At 50.4% G+C, this 17,129-nt stretch overlaps 1 protein-coding gene across 2 annotated transcripts in view; it reads right to left on the minus strand.

Moving 5' to 3' along the window:
• CACNA1H (calcium voltage-gated channel subunit alpha1 H) overlaps positions 1-16,637 on the minus strand; it is a 160,144-nt gene extending 143,507 nt beyond the window's left edge. For both annotated transcript variants that reach the window (XM_041401730.1, XM_041401729.1), the window contains exons 1-2: positions 16,311-16,637; positions 15,758-16,065 (exon numbers count right to left, since the gene is read on the minus strand). In XM_041401730.1, the coding sequence (XP_041257664.1) occupies positions 15,758-16,047 (290 nt within the window). In that variant the 5' untranslated portion in view covers positions 16,048-16,065; positions 16,311-16,637. The remainder of the gene's footprint in view (positions 1-15,757; positions 16,066-16,310) is intronic.
• Positions 16,638-17,129: the final 492 nt, after the last annotated feature.

Raw genomic sequence — 17,129 nt, forward strand, 5'->3', positions numbered from 1 at the left:
TCCCAGCAGAAATCCCTCATTTCCCAGCAGAAATCCCTCATTTCCCAGCAGACATCCCTCATTTCCCAGCAGAAATCCCTCTTTCCCAGCAGAAATCCCTAATTTCCAGCAGAAATCCCTCATTTTCCAGCACACACCAGGAATGTGCTGGCGGTGCTGTCGTGTCTAACACAAAGTGACATCAGGAATGTTTTCCAAGAGCAAAAATATTCCTCATTTTCCAACTGGGACAAAGCCTGGCCTCGTTTCAATCCTGCTCTGACCTGGCTGTGACCAGGGGTTGAACTCCCGGGAAAAGTGGAGCAGGGAAAGGCAGGAGAGGGGATGGAAGGATAAAGAGAAAGGAAAAATCAGGTGGAAGTGTCACAGGGGAGCAGGGACAAGAGATTTTCTGGGATTTAATGGACACAGCCTGGGAAAGCAGCGGGGAAAAGCAGAAATCCCACATCACCCACAGCAGCAGGGATTGTTTTCAGGGATAAATATCCCATTTCTAGAAAAAATCACCCAAATCCAGCATCTCCACAGCCAAAATCTAAATTTTACCAAAGTTTAAAACCAACTGAATCCAATTCCAAAAGAAATTGGCTTCCCAAGGGCGAGTTATCCCTAAGAAAAACCTGGATCAGCAGGAAGCTCCAATACCAAACAGCTCCACACATCCTGGTTGGGATATCCAGAGCCTCTGAACCCAAATATTCCCAAAATCCTCAGCACCATCATCCCATGGGAGACAGGAGCCAGCCTGGAAGGAGCCCAAAGCAGCTCCCATCTCCTGCTCTACATGGATCGCCTCCATCCACAAAATTCCAGCTTTTCCCAAAGCCAGATTTGCAGGAAGTGTGGCAGAGGATGAGTCAATAACATTGGATTTTAAGCTGCTTTTCCTTCTCCAAACCAGACACAAAATTCCCAAGAATGGGAATTTGACCGAAATTTAACTCTGGGATGAAATTCCCAGCTCATTTTAAGCAATGAATTCCTTTCAGTGCCCTCTCCTGGAATCTCAGAAGGATTTGGGAAGTGATCCAAGGCTCCTGGAGAATGGGATGCTGCATGTCCAGGGGACATGGATGGGGATTCTGTGCCACAGGGAAAGTTTAAATGGAATATTGGGAAAAAATTCCTGGCTGGGAAGGCGGCAAGGCCCCAGATTCCCAGAAAATCTGTGGCAGCCTCATCCCTGGAATTGTCCAAGGCCAGCTTGGACACTTGGAGCACCCTGGGATAGTGGGAAGCATTGGGGTTGGAACAAAATGATCTTCAAGGCCTCTTCCCACCCACACCATTCCATGATTCCATGAATTCTCCAGTGCCAGCCAACCCCAAACCCCACATCCCCATCCCTGATGGATCAGCCTGGTTTTACCATTGCTCCAGAGGAAATTATCCCATTATTATCCCCAGCAGAGCCACCTGTCAAATGCCAATTCCCATTTCCTTCCCTGCATTTCTAATCCCAGGCTACTCCAAGGATCAATAGCCCAGGGATGCAGAGGAAGCTGCTCCCAGTCCAATATCCAATAATTATTGGATAACTCGGCCTCCGACGTGGGTGGGTTGCCAGGTTATGCCAGCACAAAATTCCATTTCCAGAGGGGAAAAAAATTCCCCCTGGGGATCAGGATTTATGGTTGGAGCAGGACATTTCCATCCTGTGAAAACAGGGACAGGAAGGATGGAAAAGCTTTGGGTTTCCCAATTCTCTTCCCGCTTTTTCTCCTGTCCCTTAGGACACAAGGAGCTGATACCCATGGATACAACACTGACATACTCAGGATCAAATCCTGCCCTAATTATCCCAAATCCACCATCACAAACCAGGGGATGATCCCATTGAACTGGGAAGTTTTGGATGCAGCCATTCATCCAGACTAATTCCAGACTGGTTTGGAATTGGAATTAGAGCTCATCCAGTTCCAATCCCAACACTTCCCACTATCCCAGGCTGCTCCAGCTTGGACTTGGACAATTCTAGGGATCCAGGGGCAACCACAGCTTTTCTGGGAATCTGTGCCAGTTTCCCTCATGGATCAGCCTTTCCCTGCTCACACACTCGTGGAGCAGAGAAAATATTCCTTTTTCTTTCTGATCCAACCCCAAAAAATCAGGGAATTCTGGATGCACCACCTGAGGCTGCCAGCAGGAATTCCGAGTGTGATCCATTCAGGTGCAGATTTTGGATTGCACAAAGCACGGATCCATGGAGAGATCAACTACCAGAGATGGGAGCTTTGTCCAGCCACAAAAAAAAAAAAAAAAAAAAAAAAAAAAAGGGGAAAATGAGAAAAATTCCTAAAAATGCTCCAATCCCAGGAATTCCTGCATTTCCTGGGTTCTCCTGGGAGAAACCTGAAATGTTTCTCCTTTCAGCTTTCCAATACAGCCACAGCGAATTCCAAGCAAATTCCAGGTAGGAGTTTGACAATGACAGAAGAACTGCTTGGGATTCCAAATTCCCAAGGGCTCCTAATTCCAGCTGGAAGCTGTTCCAGGGGCTTGGAGCTGCAGAAATCCTGGGATGCTGCCACTGTTTAGATTGGAGCCCTGCTGGGAGGTTTCTCCTGGAAAAGCCCCATATATGGATGACCCAGGGAGAACAAAAGGCAAGGAAGGAGCAGGATTTGGGATTCCTCAGCCAGGGAATGGGGCTGGATGTGTCCCCCAGCTCCCTCCAGACCATTCCCAGCGTTAACTGCTTCTCCCTCCTCCCAGATCCTGATAAAACTGCTGAAATTCCCAAGTTTCCTACATTTCCCCTTGATCCCAGGATCCATAAATAGCCCTGGCATTTCCAGTGGCACATCCTGCCTGTGGAAATTGGATTGCAAAGGAAAATTGGCCGGAGTCCTTGCTGAATTCCCGTTGTTATCCATCTTTTCCGATGTCCTTCCCTCCAAACCCCATCGGAACTCCAGGTGGAGAAGTGAAGTCGTTAGGAAAGATTTCCTGACAAACCTCGGGAACACCGAAGAGCTCCGGGCATTTTTCCCCTTCCATTGGATTAGCCCTGACATCTCCATGCTCTTCCCAAAGTTTTCCTTGGAGCCAATCCTGCTCCTTCCCTGCCCAGCACAAGGAAAGGCCAAGGTTTGTCTGGAATCACGTGGTTTTACCCAGGATTTATCAGATTTTGGAGGAATTTTGCTCAAAGAGGGAAAAATTTAAATATTCCCAGAGCTCTTTTTCCTTTAAAAGCTTCCTCCCTCCCCAGGAAAGGGAAATGGCTTTAAATTGGAAGAGAGGAGGTTTCAATGGACTTGGGAAGGAGGGAGGGGAGGGGATGGAATTCCCAGAGAAGCTGTGGCTGCCCCTGGATCCCTGGAAGTGTCATTAGAGTGGTCACTGTCCCTGTGCCAAGCCAAATCCATGGATTTCTTATTTTCCTGATCCCAATATCAGCCCTTTCCTGCTTAACACAGGGAGGATGGAGCATCCAATCATAAAAATCCAGGAAAAAAAAGGAAAAAAAACCCAAAATTGCAAAATCTGATGAGGAAATTGAGATTAAAAATAAAAAATTAAGATTTTTCCATTAAATACCTGGATAAAAAAGGCTTTTGGGAGTCCAGATCCACATCTGGGAAGGGCTGGAATCTGCCTGGGATGTTTTGAGCTGGTGTTGACGTGTGGGATGAGTGATATTGGATTGGGGACAGGGAATGGGATCAAGTGATCCCAACAATTAATTGGGAATCAATGAGGCTGCACAGATTGAACAGCACTGCCACATTCCCATGGAACTGCAAATGGATCAGGAATGCTGGGAATATCCCCCCTAATTCCTCTAAATCCTCTTTCTTCCCTCGGTTTAGTGTGGAAAAGCTGCCTTTTCCAGGAGCCTGACTGGTTCATTCCCTCGAAATTAGCAGGAAAGGGAAATCAGAATCCACACAGTTCATGGAAAACGTTCTCCAGGATGGAGGGGATGGAGCCAGGAAGCTTCACTGACTCCCTTGATTTTTTAGGAATTTGGATTTTTGATCCTTGACTGAGGATGTTGGGGGAAGGATGGGGGCAGGGAGCAATTCCCGGATTTGTCTGGAATTCAGGTGAAGTCGGGGGAAAGGACAAATTCAAGCAAAATATTCCTCACACTCCATCTGCATTTCCAGCCTGGTTTTGAATTCCAAACCCCAAAAAACCCAAAAAAGCTTTAAAGCCCCTCCCACACGGAATGCAATCGCCCAGGGAAAAAAAAAAAAAAAGAGGGATTAGAGCCGGAGGCACAGGGATATGGATTATTCCATCCTTTGGCAAATGGAAAATAAATAATCCCGTTGGAGCCAGAGCCACGAGGGTGAGGGAGGGGGCAGAAAAATGGGAATGATCCTAAAGGAATTCATTCCAGAGCATCCTTGGGATGGGACGGATGAGCTTCCTGCAGAACCCAGTGCTCCCAGAAAAAAGCGGATTTAAAAGGGGGAAAAAAAAAAAAAAAAAAAAAGAACAACCAACAAATTAAATGGAAAAATCCAACAATAGATAATTAGCAGATGGAAAAGCAAAGCTGCAATTTAGGTGTCTCCAAAGGGAAATCCCAACAAGTGGATCCACGGATTTATCTTCACTTTTTCCTTTGATCTCGCTGGCTGGGAGGAGAATTCCTACAAAACTGGAGCAACCCAGAGCAGGAAAAACCCGAGCGGAGACGTTCAGAGTCTCCCCCGCTCCTGACCCCTCTTTCCGCCCCCGGGACTCATTAAACAGGGAAAATCCCGCGGGATCCAAAGGTTCTGGCAGTGAGCACACGGAGATGTTTTCCAGAGCAAATGTTGGGCCATAAATAATGGATCAGGAACGGGGCCGGAATGAATGGATTTATCCCCGTCAGAGCAGGCTGGGATTTCAGTGGATTCCAAGTAATCCAAGATTTTGCAAGAATAACCTTATTTTTGAGGTTTTTCTTTTTCAGGTTAAGTTCTGGAGTTGGGTGTCTATTCCCAAAAATTCCACATCATCCTATTCTCCCCAAAATTCCAACATTGGGGCCGGCAGTGCTCTGGGATTTGTGGGATAATTGTAGAATGTGGGAACAGCCCCCAAATCCAGCTCCAAAATGATCTCCCTGGAAATCACTGCTGCACCATTCCTGGGTGTATTCCAGAGCTTTTCCCACTTTTCCCAGCAATGCATGAGGAATCCTGTCCTCGGATTTTCATCCTGGGATGTCAAACCCTTTGAGCCAAGGTTTTCCTTGGAATGACCAAATCCAGGGGTTTCTGGGCTTTGGCCTGGTCCAGGCTGCACTGAAAGCTTTGGATCTTTCTCAGGATTTTGCCCAGGCTCCTTTTCCCAATGTCCAATCCATTCCTATGGAATGTGGACAGATCTGCCACCAACTCTTCCTTTTGAAGTGACATCCAGCCCTGTGTCCATGACTTCCTCTGGAATTATTTCCTTCTTCATGAACCAAAAACCCATCCCAACTTGAAATCCCGATTATTTCAGTGGGGAGGAGAAAGGATGGGAGAGAGGGAAGTGGTTTTCCAGGAAAATCCTGGATCCAGCAGACTTTGAGCCACCCTCATTCTGCCACTGGAATTTCACTGACCAGAACCTCATGGATCCCACGCTGTGTCCCATGTCACAAATCCAACTTGGATTCAAGGACATTCCCAGCTGGAATCTGCTGGAATGAGGTGTTGGGATAAGGGAGGAGATGCCTCTTGTTTGCTTCCACTGATTTTCCAGCTTTCCCTGTAATTCCCTCTTCTCCCGTGACCTTCCGTGGAGGACAGGCACGGATACAAGAAGAGCTCCCTAAATTCCATTAACTTCCCAAAAATCCCTCTGCCTTTCAATCCAGGCTGCATGAATTCCCAAATAATGAAATCTCCCGTCAGGATGATATGATCCAAAGTGACATTGGAGAAAGAAAGGGGGGAGGAAAAATAAGGATTAAAAAGGGAGCCAGGGAGAAATGGGTTGTCCTGGCAACTGGCAATTCCTTCCCAGCATTCCCAGATTATTTCATGGAATGAATGTTTTCCAATTAAATTGATAAAAGGTGGAATTTAGCCGAGGATGACCACTTAAGCTTTAGTTGGAAAAAATTCCCTCTCCAATAATTGGAGTGATTTTTTTTACCGTGGAAGGATTTAATCACGGCCTAGATTTGTCGGAAAAGCAAGAATTCCATCTTTTTTTAAAATGGAGCCAATTTATTTTCCCTTTAAACAATCCGAGAGGAAATAGGGAATAAAGCCTAAATCAGCACCTCGGATTAGGAAGGAACAGCTGTGAACCTCTCCCATGGAACGATCTAATTCCAAGGTAATTATCCCGGATTTTTAACCTCCGCTAAAATCCCAACATCAGCATTTTCGGGATTGACAGGCTGGGAATTCACGCCAAGGAGCCAAGTGGGAACCTGCAGTGCTGCCCAGCTTCTCCTCCAAGGTCAAGGATGCTGGAACATCCTTGGAAGAGCTGCCAGAATCCATAAATCTCCCTCAAATCCAACCTTTCCTCTCCGGGCACCGCTGGGAATCCAGCACGGAGAACAGCGAGACCACACCGGCTGGGAGGGGGCTTCCAGGAATCATTTTGGGAAAAGGAAGAGCCAGAAGCACTGGATTGGGTTGTAAATCCCAAAAAGTCCTCCTGCCGTTGGAATGGTGCTGATCCTCCCGGGATTCCAGGGTGGATCGAGCCGGAGCCTCTGGAAAGGCTGGAAAAGTGTTTGAACTCCAGGACGTCCGAGTTAAACAGTCTAAATGAAGATCCAAACATTCCAAACAATCCTATCAAAGCCATCCATTCCCGAGAAGCCTTTGGGGGGTGGATCGAGCCGGAGCCTCTGGAAAGGCTGGAAAAGTGTTTGAACTCCAGGACCTCCGAGTTAAACAGTCCAAATGAAGATCCAAACATTCCAGGCTCCCTAGCAGAGCCATCCATTCCCGAGAAGCCTTTGGAAAACAAGGAATCCACCGCAGACGGCCACGGGAGAGGAAAACTTTGGATAATGACTCCAAGTGACCTTCCCTGGATTGAAAGGGAAACAAGCCCAACTTTCCTTGGAAAAGCAGCTCCTCGGAGTGCTGCTCATCCAAAGAAATCCATTTGGATACAAATTCATTTGGATTGGGAAGAGCTCAAGCTGGGAGGCAGGAATTTGATGGAATCTTTATCATCCAAAAGCAACGGAAAGCCAAGGCAGGAAGGGAAGGGGAATTTTTAAAAGGAATGAGCAGCTTCCCTGGTGCCTCGTTATCCTGCCACAAAATTCCCACTTTTCCTGGGCTTTTCTCCCAGAATTCCAACTTCAGGAGGAGGGTGAGGAAGAGGAGGCAGCAAAGAGCACATGGGAGGTGAGGGCTGGATTTGGGATGAAAAACTCCCAAAAAAAGACAGGAGCAAGTTGGGAATTTTTTACTCCAAGCATTCCAAAAAATCTCTCTGGAGCAGCAGGATTTTTTTTTCCCGTTAAAAATTCCTGGGATGATGGAAAAAGGAGCTTTTTTGTGCCCTTCCAAGGCGGTGGCCTGGGAGGGATCAGCGCCATCCGTTGCCATGGGAATGATATTCCCAGGAAACGCGGCTGGAGGTGGAGAGGAAACCCCAGAGATCCATTAGCAACAGGTTGCTATGGCAACGGCTCCAAGCTCATTAATTCCTCCTTTCCTTCCCCCTATCCCAAATAAAAACCAAACCCAAAACAACTTTTCCTGGGCATGGGGTGGAAAATCCGTCGGGAATTTCACCAGGAATGCACATGGATGAAGGAACAGCACCAAAATTCCCACCTGTATCCCCAAATTGCCTTTTCCTACAGGGATTTCCAATAAAATTAGGATTTTTTGTATAATTCCTGGTTTTTGTGGCCTGAGAGCTGCTCCCAAAGGGAAAAATGAGATTTTGCCATGAAAACGGAGGAAAAGTAAAAAATTCCGTGGTTTTCTCCCCCCCTCTCTCCCCTCATGTTCTGCCAAGTCCCAATTCCTCAGATAAATTTGTTCTCCCTGGATTCAATCTGGGAATTCCCTTCTCATCCTAAAAAAAGCTGGATTGGGTTCCAAGAAGAGCAGGACGTGGAAAAGATGGGAAAAGGGAGATGAAGGAGGATGAGATCCAAGCTCTGGTTTGGAATTCCCTCCTGGCATTTCCAGGAAACACAAAGCACTCCTGGAAAATCCCCTGGCTGGAGCTTTTCCAGCACTTCCAGGAAATCCTGTTTTCCTGTGGATATCCCAGTTCAGGTAGGAGACGAATGGTGGGAATCTGACTTGGAAAAGACAGGGAAGGAAATAGACTTTTGATTAAAATGTGGAAAATTCGCTGCTCTAACAGCAAAATTCCTGGGAATGAGGGAAGAACTGGAGCAGAATTCCGTTGGGAGCTGCTAAAGGGAAAGTCCTGGAAATTCCACACTCTGGGATCAGGCAGCACAGGGAATATTAAAATATTCCTGTTTTTCCAGCCCAGTTGAACTTTTCTCCGTTGTCACCTCTTGTTCCCAACTGGAATTGAAGGGACAGCAACACTTGATCCCTAAATTACAAAATTCCTGGGAAATTGTGTCCCTTCCATCCTTTTATGCCTCTTTCAATCCCCAAAATTCCAGGCAGGATTCAATCCATGGAATTTGTGCTGAGCTCAGCTGGAAAAGAGCCTTTTCCTCACTTTTTTTTTTTTTTTCTTCTATTCCACAGGTTTTTCCTCCAAATTAAACCTCTGGAATTCCAAAACCTTTCCCAAATCAGAGCTAAACCCAACCCCACTCCTAGGATTTTTCCTACAGAATTCAAGGAATTAGGCAGTGCTTGGAATATGAAGTGCTCCAGAGGAGTTTTATAATTATTGGGATTTCTCTCTGAGCCTGGTCTGGGATACAAGGAATGCTCTGGGATATGAGGGATTCCCTGGGAATCCAGGAATGCTCTGGGATTAAAGGAATGCTCCAGGACACTGGGAAGGAAGGTGGAAAATGCTCAGATCCCAAAAAACATTGCTAGAAAATCTGGGATGCCTGAATCAGATGCAAAGCATTTGTGTCTAACAGTGGCAGTTGAGGGGAATATTCCAGGATCCATATTCCAAAGGCTGGAAGGAGCTGCTGGCTCTGGCCTGAGCCAGTTTGTGAACTGGGATGGAGCAATTCCAGCCATTCCAAAGGGAATCCAGCCCCGCCCCTTTGGTGGGAATTCCATCGCTCCTGCCATTGTCCCAGACTTCTCCAGCACTCTGCAAACAGCACCTGGAAATTCATGGATCTGCCAGGATATAAATCCAAGCGTTAATTCTACATTTATCCAGGTTTCTTCCAACCCAGAGAGATCCCATTCCCAGTAATATTAATGGACTGATAAGAATTTCCATGGAAAAACCAAGTTTTTCCCAACATCCAGTCTAAAGGAGCAGACTCCTGGTGAAAAAATGAAAAAATTGAACTTTTGGCTTCCCAACCCTCTGGAAAGGGCAGCACATCCCAGAATTCCAGAGAAACCAACCCCACGGGATGCACAGCCAGACTGAGCTCATCCCTCTTGGCAGACCCGGCCCTGGAGCCTTTTTAGGGATTCTGGTCCAGCATTCCCAGGCAGACAGAATCCTAGGGATGTCTGGAGCAGCAGGAATTGTTGGCACTGGGTCGCTCCAGGAGCCATTGGAAGGTGCAGAAATCCTGGAGAACATCCAGCAGGAGCCGGGATCGGAACACGCTGCTGGGCCAAGAGCATTCCCTGATGGTTCCCTGATTCCTGAGGCTCCCTGATTCCCAAATCTCCCTGCACCCAAATCCCTGATTCCTGAGTCTCCCTGATTCCCGACTCTCGGGAAACACAGGCTTAAGCCTGGCTTAAACTCGGGCCTAAAGTGACTCCAGCAGGGATGATCCCACCTTGTTTGCCCTCAGCCCTGTCCCAAGGGATACTGGAGATGGATTTGGGATTCCCAGGAGGTCGGATTTGGGATTAAACAGCCCCATCCCACCTGAGCTGGCAGCCCTTGGAATGAGCCTTTTCCCAATCCCAAAGATTTCCTATTTGTGGCACCAAATCCCACATTTTGCTTTGTCTCCCGTCCTTCCCTCCCTGTCATTCCCAGTAAAGGAGGTGTCAGTTCCTCCTTCTCTCCATATCCTCGGAGACAGAAGCAGAAATCCATGGAAACACCTGTGTTCTGATCCCAAATCTCCCAGGAATTCCTGGAACAGCAGGAAAATCCAAACAAGAAGGCAGAGAGGATCAAAGAGTTTGGGTACAACGAGTTCCACACGAATCCCATGGGATGCTCTTCCCAAAACATCCTGTGTGTCACATCCATCCAACATCCTCCATCCCTCGGGAATGGGGCTGATATCCCAAAAATCCACACTGCAACTCCTGCTTCCAGCAAGATCTCCCAGGATTTTTGATATCCGGGCAAATCCTCCTCACTGGGATGGAGGGAAGGAATTGGGAGCAGAGACCCAGCTGGAATTCCTGCCTGGAATAGCTGCACACACACACACAGAGCCATCCCATTCCTCTGGAATTCTAGGGAAAAACAGCCAAATAGTGGGAGCATTGTGAGCTCACACAATTCCCATCTGTCCATGGAAAGAGGGAAAATGAGATCCCAGAGCTGAGCATTTCATCCGCTGCCAAATCCCTGCTCCTGCTGCAGTGCCCAGACCGGATTTTTATCTGGGAAAAAAAAGAGGGGAAATTGTCTTTTCCAGCTGCTTTTAGTCAAAGTTTCCCAGACCACTCTGGAGTGACCATTCCCAGATTTCCAGGGAGGTCGGGAAGAGCCCTGGACACGGAGCTCATCACCCTCCAATTCCCTTCCCTTGCTGCTTCAGGAAAAGGATTGGAAGTTCTGGAATTAACTCCTAGCTGGAATCATGGAATAACCCTGGAGTAACTTCCCTCCTATCCCAGGCAGCGAAATATTCCCTCTAAAGTGTCTTTTCCTTAAAATCCCAATGATTTAGGGATTGGGGATTTAGGGATTTGCCCCAAGCAGCAGCTGCTGCCTCAAGAATTAAGAGCAAAATCCGAGTTTCCAACATCTGTGTAAATACTCAGAAAATATTCCTCACATGAGGAATTCCAGCCTTGGAATGCTGGGAAGGTGCTCAGGGGATGGAATTCTGAGGGATTAAAGGAAAACACACCTGGATGGCTTTGGATGGGCATCCCTGGGATTCCTCCTGAATTTCCAGCAGCCTGAGGAGATCCCAGACTGGGAACCAGGTGGGAAATCCAGGGAAAACTCCGAGCAGGCAGCAGGAGTTCTTTGCTGCAGCAGAGATTGGGAAACAAATCCCAAATCCATGCAAAAACAGGGAGAATATCCCAATTCCCAGTTTATTTACTGCAAACAAGAGTGATCCCAGTTCCAATGGAATTATCCCACTTGGAGCTTGGAAAAGCAGGATTTGGCTCCCCAGGGATCAGCCCGAGCCCCCAAACACAAAGCCAAGGGAAGGGGGAGTTTAAATCAATTTAATCCAATTTTTCCATTTAAAAAATCCCTAAAAGCTAGCAAAACATCCCAGAGAAGCTGGTTGGTCATTCAGGAAATAACCACAGAAAATCTGGGATCCCACTGCCCCAGATCCAACCCCAGGGATGAGCTGGGGCCTCGGATCTGCTGCATTCCCAGTTCCACTCCTGGGATACGCTGGTTCACATATCCAAGAAATTTGCCAGCCTGAAATGCAGCCATAAATACCATGGAAAATGGGAATTAGTTGCTCTGAAATTAGTCTGGAATGGGAATAAATTGAGGATGTTTCCCAGGGATTATGAGGAATCCTCAGAAAAATCCAATGGGATGAGCTGGAGTTTGCACTGGGAGGGATTTTCCAGGAAATATCCAGCCCAGGAAAACTTAAAATAAATCAAAAGGAAAACCAGCCCCCAAACTACTCTGGAATCACTGAATTCCTATTTTCTGTGAAAAACCCTGGATTTGGGGATGCAGGGATGGATAACTCCAGAATCCATTGGTAATAAAACGTGGATTAGGATAAAGGGATCCTAGAAAAGCCAGGTTTGGAAGCAGATTCCCAGTGCTGTGCCTCCCATCCCTCCATCCCAGTTTTCCAGAGGGAAAACATCCCTTGGAGATGTCCTGGAATTGATTCCAAGTTTTCCTCCACATCAGAGCCCATCCACGATCCAAAAATGCAGGAGATGCTTTCAACCCCTCCTAAGGACATCCAGGGATTCACCCCTTCCTTGCTAATCCCAAATATTCAAGAAGACCCCATATGACATTCCAGGTTTCCATGGATCCACTCGGGAAAAGCCAGGGAATGACCCTGAGGGGTGGCAAATCCCAAATCCCCACGGGAACAGCACAAAACGCCACCCACAGCCCTCCAGAAATAAACAGACGTAGGAGATCCAATCCAAAGGAAAATAAAGAAGTTTGATCCCAATTTTATGTGGATTTAAAAAAAAACAAAGTGAAATTCAAAGCACCGCAGGGAAACAGAGGGAAAATCCACCCAGGTTTGAGGGAAAATCCCATTTGGATCAGGGCTTGTATCCCAAAAATGATGTTTGGGTTGTTTGTGTGTTGTGATCCATGATTTTGGGGTGGGAATTGGGATTGCAGGTGACCCTGAAGCTCGGGAAGAGATTCCTGTGCTCAGAAAATCCAGGAATAAAGCCAGGAATGCCACTGCGCAGCAAAAGTGACAGCAGAGTGTCCCTGCTCGGATTAATTGAATTAGCACACTCCTAATTAATGCTCCCACCCCCCAAAATCAGCGCTTTTCCTAATTGGAATATGTCATAAACCCAAACCTCTGGAAGCAGAAGGGGAGGCAGAGCAGGATCCTTCCCAGGATCACTTTTCCAGGTTGTTCTCGGCATTCCCGACGGCAGCAGCGCCGTTGGAACCCCGAAGTGCAGCTCCTCCCTGTGCCCCATCCCCGTTTTCCCGCTGATGCCTCCGGCTGGGAATGTTTCCCGGGAATGCTCCCGGCTCCGTAAACTGATCCCACCCCACCTGTCCCCTCCAGAACCCGGCTCCAGCTTTTTTTAGCCATTCCAAAGCCTGCCAGTGACCCCTTCCTGCTTAAGCTCCACACAACTCACGTTTTTGGGGAAGATTCCCACCTGCTCTAGGCCACAGGGCTGGGATAGCTCCGATTCCCAAAAATATCTGGAGTGGTTGGCAGCTCTTGGAAAATCTGGGTGGGAAAGGGAGATCCCCACGGGGTTTATTGGATGGAAGCACAGTGGGAATTTTGGGTGCCTCATCCGAAGGCAGCTCCATTCCCAGAGTGTCCCATGGGATCAGCCTCAAGGAGCTGCTGGAAATTGGACCCTGGAGCTGGAATTTCACAGGAGGAGAATTCCCAAACCAGCAAACACAGGGAAAAGAGGGATATGGGAATTGGATGGCAGAGTGAGACTTTCCCCTCTTCCCACCACATAAATCCCAGTGGGAGCAAGGACAACTTCCCTGGGAAAAACAACCAAAAAGCTCCATCCAAGGAGGGCGCCTTGGGAAGATCCAAGGATTTTGGGAGCATTCCCAGTTCCCACTCCTCCCTTCCATAAATCCTAAGGAAAACCCAACACCCTTTTTCCTGGTTTATGGATTTGTGCTTTGGGAAGGGCAGGAAGAGAATCTAAACCCACAGAGCCAGAAATTTCCTCTGTGGGATCTTTTCCCGCTGGGAAAATCTCCTAGGAATTCCAGCCCTCACTGCCCTGACCCAGCTGTGCTCCTCCTCCAATCCCCTCTTCCAGCTGCTTCCCAAGTGTCCCACTCCATGGAATTTTTCCCGAGATCCTGGTTTTCAGGTGTTTCCAACACACCCAGATCCAGATCCCACTCTGAGGTGGCTCCAAAAATCCCAACCAGCTCTTCCTGAAAAATTGAATCCAAGGATTTGATTTTGGAGACTGGGAAAGTGGGAATAAATCCTAGCAAGGAGCTCATTCCTACTGCTGCCATCCAAGCACACCAGCACTGAAATCCTGGGAATTCTATGGAATTCCTGCTTGGCTGTTAGCAATCCATCCCCCATTTCCAGCTGATTTGTTGGATGAGGAAGTTTGGGAAATGCAGGTGCTCTGCTCGGAATTCCCAAAAGGGAAATCCAAGTCCACCTGAACTTGCACACCTGAACCCTCTCCCAAAACTCCTGCCTTGGAATTCTCCACCTGCCAGAGGAGATTTCGGGAATGCCAAACCCCGAGACTCCCACAAACCCAAAGGAAATGACCTTTCCTCCCACAGACTCCCAAAGTTTTCCATCACAAGCACCTGGATTAGGGAATAAATCCATCCTGACTCACTCCTGCCTGTGACAACACAGTGCCCTGCCCAAGGCCAGCAATTCCATTTTTCTTAGGGAATTATTATTCTGTGGAATATTTAAGCATCAACTCCTCCTTTCCACCCTCGCATGTCCAAGTTCCCCCCTCAGGGCTGGAAATCCCAGTTGCAGTTGCCCCAAATCCCTTTTTTCCAGCATGCAGGCTCTCGGGAATGCTGGAATGAGCACCCAGGAGGGCACTGGCGATGTTAGGCCTGGCTTAACCAGCAAGGAGCACTTTAGGAAGAGGAATTTAAGCCCAGATTTGCTGTAAGCAGAGACTTCACCCAACAAGAGCAGAGCCAAGAAATCAGCTGGGGCCAAGGAGCTCCATTTTCCAGAGAAAAGAAATTGGGAAAGGGATTTTTCCCGACTAAATCCAACCCTTAATGAATGCCTGAGTGTCTTTAGCAATCACTACAGAACCAAAGTTGGACAACATTTTGTGCAAAACAAAAGGAGCCCCAAATCCATAAAAACGGTGGGATTTTCCCTCTGATGATTCCTGCAGCTCCCAGCCCGGGGCAGCATTCCGGGGAGGAATGTGCAATTCCTGCTGGGCCGGCTGCTGGGGAGAACCAGGGGCTTGTGTGGGGAGCTGAGGCAGATCAATAATCAGCTTATTAATAAATAATGGAGTTAATAAATTAATAAATAAGGGGGAGAGAAGCAGGCAGGGATAGGGGGCAGGGAAAAGCAGGAATTCTCCACACAATGCCCGTGCTAAAAGCTCACTTCCCAAAGATTGCCGGCACAAACTGACAACTCTCGCTCGCACCCAGCATTCCGGGGAAAATTCCACCTCCTGGATGTCACGAGCCAGAGGAAAACGCTGCTGGGTGATTATTTAACATTCCTAAAGCCGGGAAAGGACACCGGGAACGGCGGAGATTTAAGGGATTCACTGTTCCCTTCCTTCCCTGCAAGTTGCAGCAGAACAAAAGCGGAGGGGACTTTTCGGGAATGTGCCTTTCCCAAAGCAACTCCAGCTCCATTTTTCCCCGTCGGGAAAGCTCCCGTGCACTCGCGGCTCTTATATAAACAGCGGAGGGGCTGATCCCCCCCGGCATTCCAATAAAATCAAGGTCGCCTTTGGAATTGCGAGGATTCCCATCCCAGCCAGCCGCGAGTGGAGTTGAGGGATTTTTTTTCCCGCTGGGAATTTCAGGGGGCCGCGGCTCCGCACCCCCCGAGCGGCTCCGTCCTGCCCGTCCCGGACACTCGCACGGAGCCGCTGCGGGACCTTGGCGTGTCCCCAGCACGGGGGACACCGGGGACACGCTCCCTGCGTGTCCCGCTGCCACAAATCCCCCTCGTCCCCCTCTCCGAGCTGGCACTGGGGACACACCGAGGACACGCCGGTGGCTCCGTGGCATCCCCGGGGCGCTGCCGGCAGCGGGGACGCGCAGCTCCTCCGGGATGCTCCGGCCACGGGGAGGGTCCCGGGGGTGTCGCGGTGTCCCGGGGGTGTCCCGAGGGAAAGGATATGGGTTACAGACCAGCCTGAGGCACCAGCTGCGCGGGCGGGTGGTTTGCTTGAGGCAGAAGAAGGCGGTGGGTGCCAGCGCCGGGTAAGGCACCTGCTCCTCCTCCTCGGAGCCCAGCTCGGCGGGCGGCTCTCTGCCGGGGGAGCCGCCGCTGGAGCCGGAGCCGCTGCCGGAGCCGCTGCCGGCATCCTCGGGCGGCTGCTCGGCGGGGCGGCGCGGCGCCGGCAGCGCCGTGATGGGCACCCGCACCTCGGCCGGGCGCGGCGGCTCGCGGCTCTCGCCGGCGCTCATGGTCGCGGCCAGCGGCACCTGCGGGGCGAGGGCAGCGGGTCAGGGCCGGGCTCCCTCCGCCGCGGCTCCCGGGGATGCTCCGCCGGGTCCCGGCGCTCCAGCCACAACAAAGGCGGGCGGGGGGAGGTCGAGCCTCCGCCCGGGCGCGGCCGCTCCCGCCCCCCACGGCGAGCTGGGGGTGCCCCCCACCCTTCGGGGACCCCCCGGAGGAGCCTTCTGGCGTTTGGTTTTGGGGGATGGTGGATTCTTGGGGGGTGTCCTACCTCAGCTGGGCGGAGCGCGGTGTCCCCAGGGGCATAGCCGTGCCTTGCAGCTCACATGGGACCGGCGACAATCGCGGCTCCGGGGGGTGGCCGAGCCCCCCCACCCCAGGCACGGTGGCACCCCCAAAATCCACCGGGGGGGGGGGGGGAAGGGAGGGGTTGGGGCTCGGCGTGCGGCGCCCGCCCGCGGGGATGGAGGATGGAGGAAGGCTGGGGAGAGGAGGAGGAGGAGGAGGAGGAAGAGCAGGAGGAGGAGGAGGTGGCGGGGGCCGTTCCCGAGCCTCTCCCGACGGTAAATCCCAAGGAGCGAGGAGGAGGCAGCTCCGCCGAGCTTCGCCCGTGCCCAACAGGAAACTTCGGATTTACCGGGGGAGGAGGGAGAGCGAGGGGAGGGGAGAGCGGGGGCGGCGGGGGCGGGGGCCGGGAGGAGCCGGGGCAGCCCCGCATCGCCCCCTCCCCCGCCTTTGTTCGGGCTCCGCGCGGCGCTGCGGGACGGGAGCGCACCCATGGGTGGGGGGCAACGAGCCAGGGACCCCCCCAAAGCATCCCCGGGCGGGCGGAGAGGATTTGGAGCGGGAGGTGCGGGTTTGGTTCCGCTCCATCCTGAGAGGGCTGCGCGGCTCCGGCACCTCCAAAGGAGGGAGACCCCAAAAAGGGGGGGATGCGCCCCTAAAAAAGGGAGGTGGAGCCCCAAAAAGGGGGATCGCCCCTCCCGGCGCTCCCCCAGCCCCTGGCTGAGCCCAGGTTGGAGGTAGGAGAGGTTTAATAACTAAGCTCGGCTCTAAGCTCGCAGCTCAGCTGCTCCAGGGTTTAACTCCC

Source organism: Onychostruthus taczanowskii, unplaced genomic scaffold (assembly GCF_017590055.1).
Source record: "Onychostruthus taczanowskii isolate IOZ18803 unplaced genomic scaffold, ASM1759005v1 scaffold19, whole genome shotgun sequence".
Classification (NCBI taxonomy): domain Eukaryota; kingdom Metazoa; phylum Chordata; class Aves; order Passeriformes; family Passeridae; genus Onychostruthus; species Onychostruthus taczanowskii.